This window comes from Sphaerodactylus townsendi, linkage group LG01 (assembly GCF_021028975.2).
Source record: "Sphaerodactylus townsendi isolate TG3544 linkage group LG01, MPM_Stown_v2.3, whole genome shotgun sequence".
NCBI classification, from domain to species: Eukaryota; Metazoa; Chordata; class Lepidosauria; order Squamata; family Sphaerodactylidae; genus Sphaerodactylus; species Sphaerodactylus townsendi.
In genome coordinates, this window is record NC_059425.1 from 154,411,968 (window position 1) to 154,429,182 (window position 17,215).

Here is a 17,215-nt window from a genome sequence, read left to right on the forward strand (position 1 = left end):
CTATTTCACACAAAGGCTTGGTTTTAGTTTAGACATCACAAAACTGAGCAAATTAAACCCACTGTGGTTAATATGATCATCTGAACCAAACCACTCTAAATAGGGCTGGCTAAACACATTAACATGAAGCTGCCTTGCACTGAATAAGGCCACTGACACATTAAGGTCAGTACCGTCTACAATGACTACCAGCAATTCTTTACAGTCTCAGGCTCATTCCGCACATGCAGAATAATGCACTTTCAAACTGCTTTCAGTGCTCTTTGAAGCTGTGCGGAATAGCAAAATCCACTTGCAAATAGTTGTGAAAGTGGTTTGAAAACACATTATTTTGCGTGTGCGGAAGGGGCCTCAGTTTGAGTTCTTTCACATCGCCTACCATCCGATCCTTTTCATCCCCCAGCTGGGAATTGAATCTAGGACCTAGATCAGTGGTTCTCAACCTTCCTAATGCCGCGACCCTTTAATACAGACCCTTTAATACAGTTCCTCATGTTGTGGTGACCCCCAACCATAACATTATTTGTGTGTTGGTTCCTAAGACCATCAGAAATATGTGTTTTCTGATGGCCTTAGGCGACCCCTGTGAAAGGGTCGTTCAACTCCCAAAGGGGTCGCAACCCACAGGTTGAGAACCGCTGACCTACGTGATGCACCAGTAAGCTATGGCTCCACCCTGTTACAGTTCAAGGTCCATCAAACTGGGATGTGAACCCTGATATACATCAGCCAGAGCAAAGTTAATAAAAGCAGCACTTGTTTGGGTAAAATAGGACTGAAATGATTGTCTGCGAGATGATTCTTGGTTCCACAAACTAACCATAGTAACAATATAAGCCATTGTTTTGTGTTCTGTCTGAACTGAGCTGAAATGCCAGTTGCAAGTTGGAAAATCATACATATATCAATAACACAAGACAATTGTAAAAAGGTACAGGTAGTCCTCTGTGCAAGCACCAGGTCGTTACTGACCCATGGGGTAACATCACATTGTGACATTTACTAGATAGACTCTGTTACAAGATGGTTTGCTATTGCCTTGACCAGTGAGCTACACTTTACCCCCAGCAAGCTGGGTACTACTTTTACCAGCCTGAATCAATCTTGAGCCAGTTACCTGACTTCTGTTGGGATCGAACTAAGGTTATGAGCAACATTTTGACTGCAGTACTGCAGCTTACCATGCTGCGCCATGAGGCTCCAGAGACAGCTATGCACACCTGGTTTTTGTTCTTTGTAGATTCTTTGGAAATTGCTGCTCTTTGCAACTTCTCAACACTCAGCAAAAATGAGTCATGTATTTAACATTCGTAGTGGATATTCAATTATTCCTGATATATCAGTGACATTCATGTGGGAAATCATCCTATAGGAAGCAGCGCTTGGAGATTATCATTTCCAGGTTTCTGTTTTGCTGAAAGACGGCTAATCAGAAAATCCAGATGTGCGTGAACCAGCTCAGTTGTAATCTTCAATTTGTTCACAGTGGCGTTACGGGGCCATGACTTGCAGATCTATAGGTTTCAGAATGGTTGTTCCTTCTATTTCAGAAACTATTACGGACTCCCAGACTCAGGCTGCAGTTCAGTCAAGCGAAGAGTTGCAGGTTATTACACAGCTGAGGCAGAATGGCAGAAATGTTTCCTGCAAGTCCGTGTTTTGAATAGTTCAGAGAATACTTCAGTTCTAAGAAAAGAGAAAATATTATTTAGACATATTGTAGTACTTTATACAGGTACTAATGAACATATTTTATTCAGCTTGCTATTGGGCAAGCATTTTTAGGCCTCGCCAACACTGGACGTTTACCTGAAATTTTTTTAAAAAGATTCCAATGGGGTTATAGCCTTAGTCCAGGCCCAATCATCTTCATTGTGAAAATTTGCTTTATATTTCATGCAACATCATCATATTTTTATCCCACCTTTCCTTCAAAGTTATCAGGAGGGAGGGAAACATTGTTCCTCCCTCCTCCACTTTATCCTGACAAGGAATCTGTGAAGGGGGTTAGACTGAGAAAAGGTGAATAGTGCAAGTGCGTTTTATAATGCGTGGGAACCTGACCCACTTATCCACAGTCCTTGTTTGACAGTTTTCTCCCTATACCACAGTGACTCTCAAAACTATTACTGTTTACTGCAAGAAAATTAAAGGTTGCAAGAGAGGGAGGGGAATATCTAACATGCAGTAGGCCAGAATTCCTGCTGGGTAGATAAGAGTATGGGGGTATACCTTCCCTCGTATATTTTATATATTTACCTCAGCAACTGAGGTATATATTTACCTCAGTAACATAAATTGCTTCTGTCCTTGACCACATTGGTTTTCAATTGCAATATCGGGTAATATATATGATCAAAATATAGCCAAGTGTTTTGAATCCGTTTACATAGCCAACACTTAACCACTCTTTATCTTCCATTTAGACTAGGTATTTATGTAAAGATGGAGCTTAATTAAATCATGCAGGTATCAGCAATAAAGCTGCAAAAATATCTTCTTAAAACTGTGAAACAAAATGTACAACAATAACTTTAAACATTTTATTTTAGTTTAGTCCTTAACTGTTTTTGTATTTACTTACTCCCTGCCCTGTTAAGTTATTGAATGTATGTTTATGTATATTTGTTGTGAAACTGGATAATAACATTATTAAAATATACAGTGGGAATCATACTGATCACTTAAATAGAAAAATCATACTGATCTCTTAAATAAACTATCACGCAAAGATGTATATTGATATCTCCTGTGAGAGGAGTCCTTCACCATTTTATTACAGACATACAAGAGCCGTAACTGTCATGGAGTGTCTACTCTACTTTTGAGGGTTTGTCTTTGAATTAGATGGCACTCAATCTCCATTGCCCCTTGCCAGTTTTCAGTCCCTATTCATATATGCTACACAACAACAGAATAGTAGAGCAGCAATAATATTTGCATATGATTCTCCTGTGTCATACTGTATTCCAAACAGGTATTCTGAAGTTTCAGAGAAGTGGCAGCAGTGGTGGGATTCAGCAGGTTCGCACCACTTCGGCAGAACCGGTTGTTAAAACGGTGCTTGTAAACAACCAGTTGTTACATTATTTGAATCCCACCACCGGAACCGGTTGTTAAATTATTTCAATCCCACCACTGAGTGGCAGCCTTGGGAAGTGTGACTCCACCTTCTGCGTTATGAAAGATCCCCAGTGTGGTTGTGTTTTCATGTTACTTTAAGACTCAGCCTCATGTGAGCTCTAAGTTGCACCTTGCTAATGCTGGAATTAGTGATGCAAGTCAAGCTATTGGCTGGGTTGTACCCAGAACTACGCATTCAGTATTGTTAAAACTTACATTGTCTTTTCAAAAAATTTCCCTAATTATCCTCTTCTTGAACGGAATAGTGTTGTAAGTATCCATTTTATTTATTCATGCACTATTTTACCCATCGTAACAGAAGCCCATGAAAAATTGAACTGGGAACATAAAAAATTCATGTCTCGGCTTATGACCCATTAAAAGCTCAGAGCTTTGTAAAAAAAACAACACCTTGCTCTTTCAAGAAGTACGCACCAACCCACACATACTTGCTCGTTGCTTTCCCAGTGAGGCAAAAGAACATCTGCCAGGTGTGGTGGTCAAGTAGCCAACAAAGGAAGTAATATTCAGGAAATTGAATTTTTTCCCATTCCCAGATCCTCACCCACTGAATGTCAGAAAATCCACAAGCTACAAACATTCAAAAGGCAAAGTGAGCCCAAGCATCTCTTGTTGCTCAGCATTAGCTTTTAACCAATATTTTGACAACAAACAGGACAGCCTGTGACACAAAGAAGCTGAGAACAGCAGTAAAAAACAGCATGAGGCCAGGAAACACAAAGCTGGCAACCTCAGGACAGTTCCCACAGATTGTCTGGTAGTAATTGCTGCAAAGTAGAAATGTGGGCGTAAGGGCTATTGGTATGAAAGCTTCTCTAACTGCTAGTTACAAGTGCTCTTGCAAATTGAGGCTTAGCATCTGGGTGGGATGGGTCTAGATTTTTTGCAATTCGAGATTGCATTCCCAGCAGATGCAGCAAAAGAAGCCTACGTGAGGTTGGAATCACCAGAAAGACATCTGAACCAGCGGAACGGGTCACAGTAGCTCAGTCAATGGCTAGAAGCCATGATGGTTGAGCATTTCCCCCAAGTTAAGAAGCCATAGAACCCTTACATTAGATCTAGAGCGGTAACAGCTTGAGAAGGTATCCCACCATATCCTGATCTTGTTATCTAAAACACAATTTCATAAAGTCACCGCTTTCCCTTTTCTGTGCATTCGTTTATCAGACCCCTGTGGTTATTTGAATGCTTTGAGCAGTGTATTGAACCATGTGCTGTAAATAGTTTATGAGGAAAAGAAAGGCTGCTGTTTCTTCCTTTGGCCATTTGATTCATTGATACTGCAGGAGATGGAGTTTCTTGCATAAAGGAATGCAAGCATGGGTTATCATAGTAGAGTCAGTTCTATTTCATCATTTTGCATTTTGATCTATTAAGGGGAAAAATTGTATGACTCCCAGTGGTTGGCCTCCTGAGAACTTAACAGTCTCATTATATTGCATGAGCTGCACACCCTAAACAGTGTTTGCCAAAAGCCATGTGTGCTCAATTTTACAAATTGAAACTGTTCTACTGATATCATTGGAACCACTGAAGCATGTAAGTGCATCTTAATAAAACTGAGGTCAAGGACATAAAAAAAAGATGTTGCCAAGGTTAACAAAGTCCAGTTTGCCTGCTGCTTCTGTTTGTGGTCCTACTATTGGTCTGTGTATGGATGCCATCATTTTTATCTTCTCAAGAACCAAGTGAGACGGATCAAGCTGAAAATGTTTGACTGGCCCAAGGTCATTCATTTAACTTCATGGCAGAATGGGAACTTGAAGCAGTGTTCTAGCCCTAGACCAGGGGTAGGGAACCTGAGGTTCTCCAGATGTTCAGGAACTACAATTCCCATCAGCCTCTGTCAGCATGGCCAATTGGCCATGCTGGTAGGGGCTGATGGGAATTGTAGTTCCTGAACATCTGGAGAGCCGCAGGTTCCCTACCCCTGCCCTAGACCTACACTCTAACCACCACACCATGCTAGAACCATTTAACAGAGACTGTTTAGGGGTGCTATCAGAGATGCCTTTTAACAGCTTTGTTAGAATATGTATACATGCATCTGTTCACAAGCAATGGCTTTCCCAGATTCAGATCCTCCAACAGCTTTCTAAAAGTTGAAGCTACACTTTTATGTCAAAGAGTATTTCCCGTTGTAGGAACCCCATGGCACAGAGTTGTGAGCTTCAGTACTGCAGTCCAAGCTCCGCTCATGACCTGTGTTTGATCCTGACAGAAGTCAGTTTCAGGTAGGCAGCTCAAGGTTGACCCAGCCCTCCATCCTTCTGAAGTTGGTCAAATGAGTACTCAGTTTCCTAGGGGTAAAATGTAGATAACTGGGGAAGGCCATGGCTGTTGGAATAAGCGACTTCTGCATGCCTGGACACTGGGGGGTGCTGTATATCACTCTAACTGTGATGTTGCCTCTCTTGTTTGCCCTCCTTGTCTGGGCCAGGAGACCGCCCACTAACTTCCTTTCTTCCCCATGCTAGCCTCACTTCTGCTCTAGCCTTTGACCCGAGCGCATGGTCAATGGCAGCCTGCTCAGTGGGGCCTTTGCCACTGCAGCATCCTCTCACCTCCACACACGTGATGGCGCGTTAGTTGTGCCCACTTGTCGTAGGGAAAGTAATCTCTTTAGACTAGGGTTCTTTCTATCTACCTTTTCTTGGAACAAAGTTGTAAACTGAAGATGATTGAATAAATGTAAGTTTTACCTTTTACATTTATGTCTCTGGAGAAGTTTCTATAAACTGCATTCACACACACTACTGGGCATATCCATGACTCTAAACGAAATCTAACAATGGCAACCACCCCGCAAACACAGTCTGCCTAATAAATGTCTGCCTAATGATGTGATGTTACCCCATAGATCAGTAATGACAAGGTGCTTGTAAAAAGTACTTCTGAAGCACCAGGTTGGAGGCACTCACTGTGGTTGTAGTGCCCAAATACATTAATAGGTGCTCACAAACCCAACTGTCAACAATACCCTTCCATTCCCCCAGCACCTTTATGACATATCATTTATAAATGTCACTGCATGCTTTTGACTGATAACTGTTCTGCACAAGGTACCATTTTGGATCTACTGGTATTAGAGTGTGTGTGTGTGTGTGTGTTTAATGAAGAGTGTGTGTGTGTGTGTGTGTGTGTGTGTGTGTGTGTGTGTTTAATAAAGAAAACCTGTTACTGCCAGTTTGCTATCATGCCCTGCTTCAGAAGTCAGAGCAGGGCAGAAGTACATTGTACATTAGGGCAGAGAAGAAACATGAGCAATATGTTCTTTCCTGCAAGTGGAGTGGAAATAAAAGATAGAATCAAACCAAGGTGTGAGCCTTGGGGTGAAAATACAGGGGGTGGGGTGGGGGTTCCTGATCCCTGAGTGTTTCTATCTTCTTCTCTGCCTCTGCCTCTGCTGGGTATGTTGCCTTCATAAAGTTATTGCATTTTGTTTCTAGCCTCAACAAGGATCCTAGTTGCTGTTGCTTTAAAAACTGAAAGGCCTGATAAAGCTGTTCACAAGCACAGGCATCTCTGTTTGCTCTCGGGACAAGAGCCAATATTTGTCAGGATGTGTTGCTTCATGACAGGAAGTTCCTTGAATGGCAAGACTCTGCCAGGCCTGCAGGTATCCCACGCTCATTTGTCTCCCAAAATGGCTCATCCTCTGACTAATCAATTATGTAAAGACACAGTGATGCATTTTTATTGGAACAGTTTGTAGCTTAGGTTAGCAAAGATCATTTGGCTAAGTGGTTGTGTCTGTGGCTTTTCAAGCTATATACCATAATCTTAATAGCAAAGTCTATACACTTTTACTTCTAGGACAGCTTGTTTGTGGCGTTCTGAGAGTTGTATTATGCACTTTGGCAGGCGTATAGAAAACCCACAGGATAGTACAAACCTTTAACCTTTCCCTCCACAGTAACTCTCTTTCTCTACCTGTGCTTTGGTTACTGGCGGGCTTGAGATGTGTTATACAAACCAATGGAAGTCACAGGGGAGAAGCAGTAAGTTGGAAGAAGGGTTGAACACTGTCTCCTACTGCTTCTACGTTTTTCCTTCGGCCATCTTTCTTTGCATGTCAGTAGGGAATATGGAACTAGGATTCATACATCGGCCACTGAGTATGAACTTCCACCCTAATAAGATCCCCACATCCAATACAGAGTGGGACTCTTGTTTCTTTTATGACTTGGGAAATATTTCAGAGGGCCATTTTTCTCCTGTATCATGATAGGCTACAAGTGAAAGAAATGTCCATTGTTGTGCAGTTAATGGAACTGGAAACTCTTGCCTCTTGGGAAAACATGTGGTTCAGTGGCAGAGTTCAATCCCTGGTGTCTCCAGTTAAAAGCATCAGGTAGTATGTGATGTGAAAGACCTCTACTCAAGACCTTAGAGGGCTGGTGCCAGTTTGTGTAGACAGTACTGTCCTTGATGGACCACTTGTCTTATTCAGAACTAGCGTACCCGGCCATGCGTTGCTGTGGATTAGATTAGAGTAGGGGCCACAGGGCAGCTTCCTCCCTCTGGGACTGTGCTGGATCTGCCTCCCTGGGGTGTTGGGGGGGGGGGTTGGACCATCCCTCCTTCCTGTAAGGACCTGTAAGGTTGGAGTGAGCTCTGGGCCTGGACTGGGGCAAATCGGCTGAGCCTGCGAGTTGTGCGATGGCGGCTGGCTCGCCTCCTCCCGGCGGCCCCGCGCTTGAAGTGGGGTGGTGGAGGGGGGTTGGGGGCGCCGCCATGGGTTTTTGGTGGAAATTTGGGTTTTGCGTGGCACAGGAGTGGTCCCACAGTGGGAGAAGGAACTGGGAACATGGAAGGAGGCATGTTGGATGGCGTGTGAAAATTTCATGCCGTTTGGTTCAGCCGTTTGGGAGGTGACCTGTTACCAACAAATTCACTGTTAGCTTTATATTTATATAGATAGGGCACCTTAATCTGTCCATGAGTAACACTAGAGAAAAGAAACTTAGCACATAATGTTCTGGGTATTTCTTTTTAAAAGGGTGGGGGTAAGGTTGCTAACAGTCCTGGAGAAAAATGCTCTGCCTCCTTTAATACAGACTTAATATAGAGAAATAGACCTCAGAAACCTTTTGTGATATGGAGGTAAATAACGTCTCCTAGTAAATAGCATCCCATCTAGCCTCTGTCAGGAGGGAGCATCCACCATTTTCTGTTGTTAAACCCATGAAGATTTATAGGCAGGTCAAAGGTCAGAAAGGAAGAAAAGAAAAACAAAACAAATGGAAGTTGTCTTTGCAGCAAGAAGTCGTAAGACTGGTTTGGGAGTTGAAAGCAGATGTGAATGAAGTTTTGCCTTTACAGCTCTTTTACTGGCGATGCTCCTTAAGCAATAGATGCCCCAAGGAGCAAAGCATCTGCCTCCTATGAAAGAATTTTGCAAGATCTTAAGGTCAAGTGTGAGGAAGCTCTGTTTCAATGACCCAACAGATTACTCTGTTAAAAATTATTATTAATTTTCTCTCATCTTCGGAATCAAGGCTGGACTAAAGAATAAGATTTATTTATTTATTTATTTATTATATTTATATACCGCCCTCCCCTGGAGGGCTCAGGGCGGTGAACAACAAGCATGAATAGAGCACAATAAAATCACGACTAAAATAAGTTAAATATTAATTAGTTTGGCTCTATATAAAATAAACCCCACCCCATTAAAACGCAGCACACTAAATCAACATAACAGATGGCACCTACAATCAATCTCCTAAAAGGAGAGAGGGGGGGGGGGCGGCAGGATCAATTATAGTTATAAAGGATCCACTGATGTTATAAAGGAGGGGGGCCCATCAGCGGCCAGTCTCCCCAAAGGCCCGGTGGAACAGCTCAGTCTTGCAGGCCCTGCGGAACTCATTGAGATCCCGCAGGGCCCTGACAGCTGGAAGAAGAGCGTTCCACCAGGCCGGGGCCAGGGCTGTAAAGGCCCTGGCCCGGGTGGAGGGGCCAGGGATCACCAGTAAGTTGGCCTCTGCTGAGCGCAGGGACCGGTTTGGGACATATGGGGTAGAATTGCATGGGTTTTGCACCTGGATTGACATGTTTCTCATCCTTGTTGCCATGTTCTTTGGTTTATCTGTGCTCACTTAGACAAAATCACCTTTTCCCAGTGCATATCAAATGCAATCTAATGTCAATACTCAGGTTGGGAGAGCTTTCATCTTTTCACACTTCTTTAATGATGAGAACATGGCTCTTATATGACAAGAAGCCACCATCATGTGCTTGAGAATGCTGCAGGGCCCCATGACAGAAACAGGATAGCCTTACTTTTTCTAGAGACACTTTTTGATAAATCTGTCAGTTCAACACAGATGCTGAGGAAGTTGAGAGATAATGGAGTCATATATAATATTCATAAAATCTTTTTGCTTCATGTCATATATCCTTACTCTCAGACATGTACTCCATTTATAGTTAATAGCTTGGTGCATTTTAAATAGACATTTCACTATTGCAGCTGGATGTGTGTTCCATAATGGAACTTAATTCAGTGAACTCCTGCATGGAGTTGTACTGCAAGAAGGGAAGAGAGTAAAAAAGAATTAAGGCTGCTCACTTATTTGGACTCAGTGAAGTAAAAATGCATAGACTGCACATCTTATTTCTGCACATCTAATCTACTAGAAGTCAGAGATGTTTGATTTACATCGTAGATTCCTTAACACAGTTCCTACTAAGTTAAGTAGCAGTGGCGTAGGAGGTTAAGAGCTCGTGTATCTAATCTGGAGGAACCGGGTTTGATTCCCAGCTCTGTCGCCTGAGCTGTGGAGGCTTATCTGGGGAATTCAGATTAGCCTGTACACTCCCACACACACCAGCTGGGTGACCTTGGGCTAGTCACAGCTTCTCGGAGCTCTCTCAGCCCCACCTACCTCACAGGGTGTTTGTTGTGAGGGGGGAAGGGCAAGGAGATTGTAAGCCCCTTTGAGTCTCCTGCAGGAGAGAAGGGGGGGATATAAATCCAAACTCTTCTTCTTCTTCTTAAGCAACTCTTTGCAAGTTCACGTAATACAAGCAACCATATAGACTAGTACGCTAGATCGAATGATCCATCAGTGGAAAGAGGTAATGGCCATGGATCTCTCTTACTTTCCCTTCCCACAGAAGGCTTTTCCAGCTGTAGGAAAGGTTATTCCCAGGGTTGCAGGACCACATGGGTTGCTGAGTTGCCCTAAGGGGCCAATATACCTTACCACCTCTTCAGTCTCTGCTGAGGGCTCATTGACAGAAGAAGGGAAGAATTTAACCCCCTTCTTTCTCCTCATTACAACCCTTTGATCCACGTAGCTATTGCTCACCAGAGGACCCATGACCCCAGGAATAAACTTCTCCAGGTTTGGGAATGTCTGTTAGGGGGAGAGGAAAGCAGGGGGAACTTGTGATCCTTTGTACAAGTGGCTCACTGGATCCAACCCAGTGCTGTGTAGGTGTTAGCATATTGGATTAGGGTATGGGGGGAACTGGTTCAAACCAAACTCCATTCTGCTGTGGAGCTCCATGGGCTCAGTTTGGGCCAGTCACTCTCTCAAGAGCAGCAGTGGTATAGTGGCTAAGAGCAGGTGCACTCTGATCTGGAGGAACCGGGTTTGATTCCCAGCTCTGCCGCTTGAGTTGTGGAGGCTTATCTGGGGAATTCAGATTAGCCTGTGCACTCCCACACATGCCAGCTGGGTGACCCTGGGCTAGTCACAGCTTTTTCAGAGCTCTCTCACCCCCACCCACCTCACAGGGTGTTTGTTGTAAGCCCCTTTGAGTCTCCTACCGGAGAGAAAGAGGGGATATAAATCCAAACTCTTCTTCTTCTTCATACATCCTAACACAGGGTTGTTGTGAGGATGCAGTGGAGGAGGGAGACACTGCCTGAACTCCTGATAGAAAGGATAGGATAAAAATTAGAGACAGTGAGCAGTCTAAAGTTTCACCAAAGCAATGGCAGCTGTGTCAGAACTAACAGTGAGAGCCTATTTTTATCACGGAACTGGCTATAATTCTATGCCTCTGAGCAACAGGACTAATGCATCAATGTGGAAAATAGTATTTAAATTTATAATATGTAGAAATGGACCTTTCATGGCATGGAGATAAATATATCAACTGGTAAATAATATCCTGTTAATGTTGTGTTAAGGAGACAGGACACTTTTTTTTCTCAAGGCAGTTGACAGCCCTAGAATTAATGCTTAGTCAAGGAGACATTTTTAATTGTATACATTTAACATGTGGTGGTGATTTGTCTGTCTTATGAGAGAGGTGGAAGCCTTATTGGATGGTTCTAAAAAAGTAGGTTTCCTCAAGAACAGAGGTAAGGCATGCTTCTTTTGCTGTGCTTAAGGAAAACCAGCAAGAGGCTTTCAAGATCTCCTAAACTGAGGACATGGGGGATATAGTCCTGTTTCATCAGATCCTTGGAAGGGAGACCCATTAAGGTGGACTCTGTAGAGAAAGGAATTGGCAAATCACTTCTGCTTCTTGCTCGCCTTGAAAACCCCTTGCTGGGGTCACCATAAGTTGGTTGTGACTTGATGACCCTTTATACACATACAAGTTAAGGACACAACACTTGGGAATGCTGAACCACATCACCCTGTTCAGAATCTACCAGACTTGGATACTTTTGAATAGTCTTGCCCCAAACCAGGAATACCTCATTTTAGGCTATTTGCTTTCCACTGTATGATACAACAGTCCCAGCTAGGTGAGAGAAAATAAAGTCTTGGTTTCCGTTCTAGTCAAGGTAAAACCCCCAAGCTGGAGAACATTTATACAGCTGATTTAAGAGTCTCAATCCAATCACTGGGTTGCAGATTGCACCTGAGGCTGGTAAACACAGATTGTTGTAAAAGCTGTGTGAGATAATAGAAGGCAAATGGAAAGGAACTAATGCAAGGCAGTAGATAACAATAGAATACTTAAGAGCTCTTTTACTGTGAAAGAGAACTGTTGGGTGTTTGATTAACACTTTGGTAAACTGAAGCTCTGCTTTATGGAAATCAAGTTACAAACTGTGCCAGGCTCAGTTGTGGTCCTTTTAAATGCATCTTTTCATGTACATGTTACAAGTAAAGGCCCATCATTTTTCAAGGTGGAGGAGCAGTGAGATGATGAGACCTTGCTTCTGTTGCTCTTCCCCACCTTACTCCTCCTCCTCTGATCTCTTGCAAAGTTTCAGCCTGGGAGTGCCATCCTTTATAGCAGCAGGTCCCTGCCACTTTCTCCTCCAATCAAAAGCTTGAGGGGGGAACAAGGAGGCAGGTCACTCATCTCCCATCAGTTGAAATCTTATCTTCCTACTGCGTAGCCCCAGGATTCTATGGGTGATTGGGGGGAGGGGTGGCAGATAAGCTCCTTACCAGATCGTGTTATTTATTCATAAAACACTTTAGTTGTTTTTCCACAATGTATTCGTTGTCATGCGCAACAATCCAACATAATGCAGAATAAGACATGTGTCCAGGCTTCAGAGAAGGTTGCAGTGGCTGTCTGCTATTTGTGAATTAGGGCACTTTGGTCATCTTTGGAGCAGGTCAGTTGGTCTCCCAAATGAAAGGTTTCTAAGAGAGCCTGCCCCTGCCCATGTTTTCCTCAGTTTCCCATATGATCAAGCAACATCTCCATTAGGGTACAAGTATTAAAAGAAGATAAGAGGAGACCATTTTGTCTACAATCAGCTACTGCATTTATTTATTTACTTACTTGCTTTAAAAAAAAAATCCCACCTCTCTTCCCTCTGTTGACTCTCAGGGGTTTATATCCTTCTCCTTCATCATTTACCCAATCTCACCTGGCCCAGGAGGCCCTGTTTACCTGGTCAGAGACTACTGATACTGCTATACATCAGTTTTGCCAATAGAGCAAATAATGGCTCATCAAGGCCATTTTGCACTGGGAAGATGGTTCTGGGGAGGGGGTTAAGCCCCTTCTCCCAGTGCACCATGGTCTCGATCCAGATTTGGCTCCTGCATGCCTGGGAAGTACAGAACTCCCAGAACATAGCTGTGGCCAAGCCGGGGATGTGCCCAGGGAAAAGAGCATTTAGAATTCAGTGGTTTGACTCGCCTCTTCCCCGAACTCACTAAGCTGCTGTTCCATTTCTTGATTGTGCACAATCCCACTGATGCTATCAGGCAGACTCTGTTGCTTAAGAGAGCAGAGCAGTTACTGCTTATATAGAGCATAACATGAGTTCCCTGAGAGTGTACTGGTATTACTGACTGAGAACAAATGGTATTACTGGTATTACTGGTATTACTGACTGAGAACTCTAACGGCCAGTCTGAGAGCGTAAGGTCCATTGATTACAACGAGAAACTCTATATTAGGTTTGCCCAATGCTTATGGAAGCATATCTGAAACGTTGCATGCTATCGTTAGGCCCACATATGGGATATTATTTATTTATTAATATTTTAATATTCCACTTTCCCTTTGTAGTTCAACACAGCTTACTGTTCACCAAGTGAAACTGTAAGTTGTTCAATAAAGCCTCATTAACTCGCCAGAAGAAAATGCCAGCAGTTCAAAACGATTAGATGACTTCTATAATAAATGGTGAAGAAAACAGGAACACTCATGTACCAGTCATGAGATGCACAGGCCATTTCTGCTGGCATGAAAAACCAAGGGTCATATTTGGCCATTCACAAGATCCTGGTCATGTGAGATAACATTGGTGTGACCTGGGCTGTTCATGATTATAGATGGTAACAATTTATGAGACTTGAGCAGTCTTTCCCCAGCCCCTGTGACTATCACTGTATTGAGTATTTCCTGGTTCAGATTCATATCCTTTCACATGATTAATGGTATTTGCATACCTAAGTATGAAACATGGCTACTTACATGCAAAGGGACTGAATCAGCCCTCAGTAAAATGGTACCATATTTTGAGAGGTGTTGATCTAGGACTGTGGTGGCGAACCTTTGGCACTCCAGATGTTATGGACTACAATACCCATCAGCCCCTGCCAGAATGGCCAATTGGCCATGCTGGCAGGGGCTGATGGGTATTGTAGTCCATAACATCTGGAGTGCCAAAGGTTCGCCACCACTGATCTAGGATCTGGGAGATGCAGGCTCAGATCCCCACTTTGTCAGTCTGACGTACCGCACAGAGTTGTTATTGTGTTGATAAAATTAAGGAGAGGAGAATGATGTGTAAAATGCTTTGTATCCTCACTGGGCAGGAAAAAAAATCAGGGTTTAAATCTTGAAACAACTAAACACAACTTTTTTTTTACATTTTAAATCTCACTACAGACTTACTGGGCAGTAACAGAATAGTTACTGAACGCTATTCAAATATATTTACCTGAAAGTAAGCTCTATGATTGTGATGTAGCCTTTTTGCAAGAAAGTGTACTTTTGGATGATCCCGAGTTCGTTTACTTTATTCAGGAATTCATCCTGTTTCAGAGGAACTCTCCACCCCCCCCACCCCGAATTCTGTGAAACATACACTTAGATTAGTGTGCAATGGATAACCTGTCTTAATGTTCAAACTTTGCTTTCTGTACAGGAGCATCTACTTCATCCACCCTGTGTCACTGAGAAGCAAAATCATCAATACAGATAAGAACAGCAAGAAAAATTTATCTCCTTCACATTTCAAAGACTGTGAACTGTTAGGGATCAGCTTGTACAAACTGGTAACATGGGAGGAGCTGTTTCAAATAAAACGAGGTGTGGTAGAGAGACTAACAAACATTTAATTCACCACCTCTTGGCTGCATGTGCCTGCGTGAGGGCAAGGGAAGAGAGATATTGAAAGGGGAAGGGTTACTTGAAAGGGGAAGGGTTACAGAACAGACAGCTCATAAACACCAAGGGCTTTACTTAAGTAAAGCATAATTGAGGCTTGAGCAAATTTCCAGGTTTTCTGGTCACAGAGTTGGTGTCAATCAGACACCAAGCAGGAGGCAGCAGACAGCAGAAACAACATGTAAACATCAACTACAAACACTATTCCTTCTGTTTTTGTAAGTGTTTACTTTGTATTGCATTTATTTATGTACATCAGAAGTGACCACTTATTGAAAGGTCCTCTTTTGTCCTCCTGGATGGGGAGGGCAGAGATCTTACTACATCTATTCAAAACAACATAAGACAGAATATAAACCTGACATTATTAGACTTTGCACCCACCAGATACTCACCTAGCTGCAACTCATTTTGGGAAGGGAAGACATCATGCAAACTCCTGCAGCACACTTTTGCTCTCTTTGGCTTTCTTACACGTGTACAACCATTTGATTATCCGAGCGTTGCGTTCAATCACTGACAGACCCGTGGGAAGCTGCTCTGTGAGTTCTTCTTCCAGCAACCCATCGTCACCACTGTGCCTGGTGAAGTCACTTTCTGATGTTGCCACACTGATGCTGCGGATCCGGAAAGAGACGTTGTCAGAAGCCACGGAGAAGTTCTCCTGCCCAAGGTCCTCTATTACTTCAGGCTCAAGTCCACAGTACTTAAAGAAAGTTTCAAACTCAGAGAAAGATTTTGAGTATCGGGAAGTGATGTCTGATTGGGACCGGTGCAGACCTCTCCTCCTCGCTTCAGGAGGCTCTGCTATCCGGTTTGAAGCATTCTCACATCTGTTGGCAAGAATGGCTGCTGCACCTGTCCTTGCGGTCGTATTCTGCCCTGTCTCATCAAGTTTACTGCCCACATCTGCAATCAGTAGCGGTCTTTCTGTCGCAGGTGTAACGTCTTCATTGATAATGGCTTTGGGCGTCTCAGGAACCAGCTGCTTTTCTTTTAAGGATCCCTGGAACAGCCTTCTGACTAAACTCCCACGACTGTTCTCATTGCTTTGGCCTCTCACAAATTCACATTTCTGGCGATAGATGACTAAAGAGTCTGGTCTGATTTGCCTCTTGGAGCTGCTGCGCCTCGTGATGGGAGGGCCGTGTTCAAGGAGAGCCGGGCCAGAGTCCACCAACTTAGCTTGCTCCACACTCTTCCCCTCCCCCAAGTTGTCGTTGACCTTTTTGCTTTTCACAGAACTGCTCTCACAACTGCTCTCCGAAGCAGAACTGGGGGTAGAAATCAGCCCCTGCTTAGCGCTGATTACCTGCTGGCTTTTTACATACTTGGCCTTATCCGCTGCCAGTCTCTCCACGGCACTTTTCCTGCCAGGGGTGCTTGCCTCCATCTGCTTGCGAAGGTACTCGGGACCTCTGTTGAGAAGCCGCACTGTTAGCGAGGAATGGAAGCCGGAGATGGCATGCATTCTCACCGCATGGGAGATTTCAGTTGGCATATCAGGTTCAGGTGTTCCAAGCTCACTCACAGTTCAGGAAGACGAAAAACCAGGTTGCGCAACATTCGTTTTCCCCTCCTCCTCTGACCTTACTTTTCATGTATCATCCAGGGATTATTCCGAAGTGCCAACCCTCTGCTGCTGCTTAAAAATAAAAAATTACCTCTGAAGGCAGAAACAACTCCTGTGCTTCAGCAAAAGCCCGGCTGTCTGTGCCTGCTGCATACACTCTGACTGCACACACCTTCACTCAGCTGCTTCCTTGCACATTCACCTTTTGGCTGAGCCAGCCCCTGCCAGCCAGACACAGCCAATCCTGTCTGAGTACAGAAGGCCTTTCTGACATCATCGGGGAGGCAGAACGACTCATTGACGTGAGAGGAGTGGCTCAGACCATCAACACTCCATTGCCGCTAGCAAGGACAAGCCCCTAATGAAAGTGTTTGTTTAGCATCTGCTTTCTGCTGTCTCCTCCTACCGCAGCAGCCGGGGAGAGAATGAAAATACCAGAGGAGGCTGGCTGCAAAGGCTGCTGAGGCAAGATGCTGAGGGGAGAAAAACTTCAGAAAGACTCTGCCAGATGAAGGGGCACAGGAGGCCTGTGCCGAGGCATATTTGGCGACACTTTGTTTTGTATTCCGCCTTCTGTACAAACCGGCTGTAATAACACAGGCAGGAAAACTTTCCCACTTTCACTTATCCCACGCTGTTGCATAATGTTCTTGGGCTTTTGCTTTACCCAAAACCAGAGAAAGAAAGTCTCTTTTGCACTGCCTGTTGTGAACAATT

General features: G+C 43.8%; 1 protein-coding gene across 1 annotated transcript; it reads right to left on the minus strand.

Annotated features, from left to right (window-relative positions):
- Window positions 1–550: 550 nt before the first annotated feature.
- On the minus strand, window positions 551–16,665 carry FAM110C (family with sequence similarity 110 member C). The gene is made up of 2 exons (XM_048497809.1): window positions 15,321–16,665; window positions 551–1,686 (listed from the first exon to the last, which is right to left on the minus strand). Exon 1 carries the CDS (start codon window positions 16,424–16,426, stop codon window positions 15,353–15,355), a length of 1,074 nt encoding a protein of 357 aa, XP_048353766.1. The 5' UTR covers window positions 16,427–16,665; the 3' UTR covers window positions 551–1,686; window positions 15,321–15,352.
- Window positions 16,666–17,215: the final 550 nt, after the last annotated feature.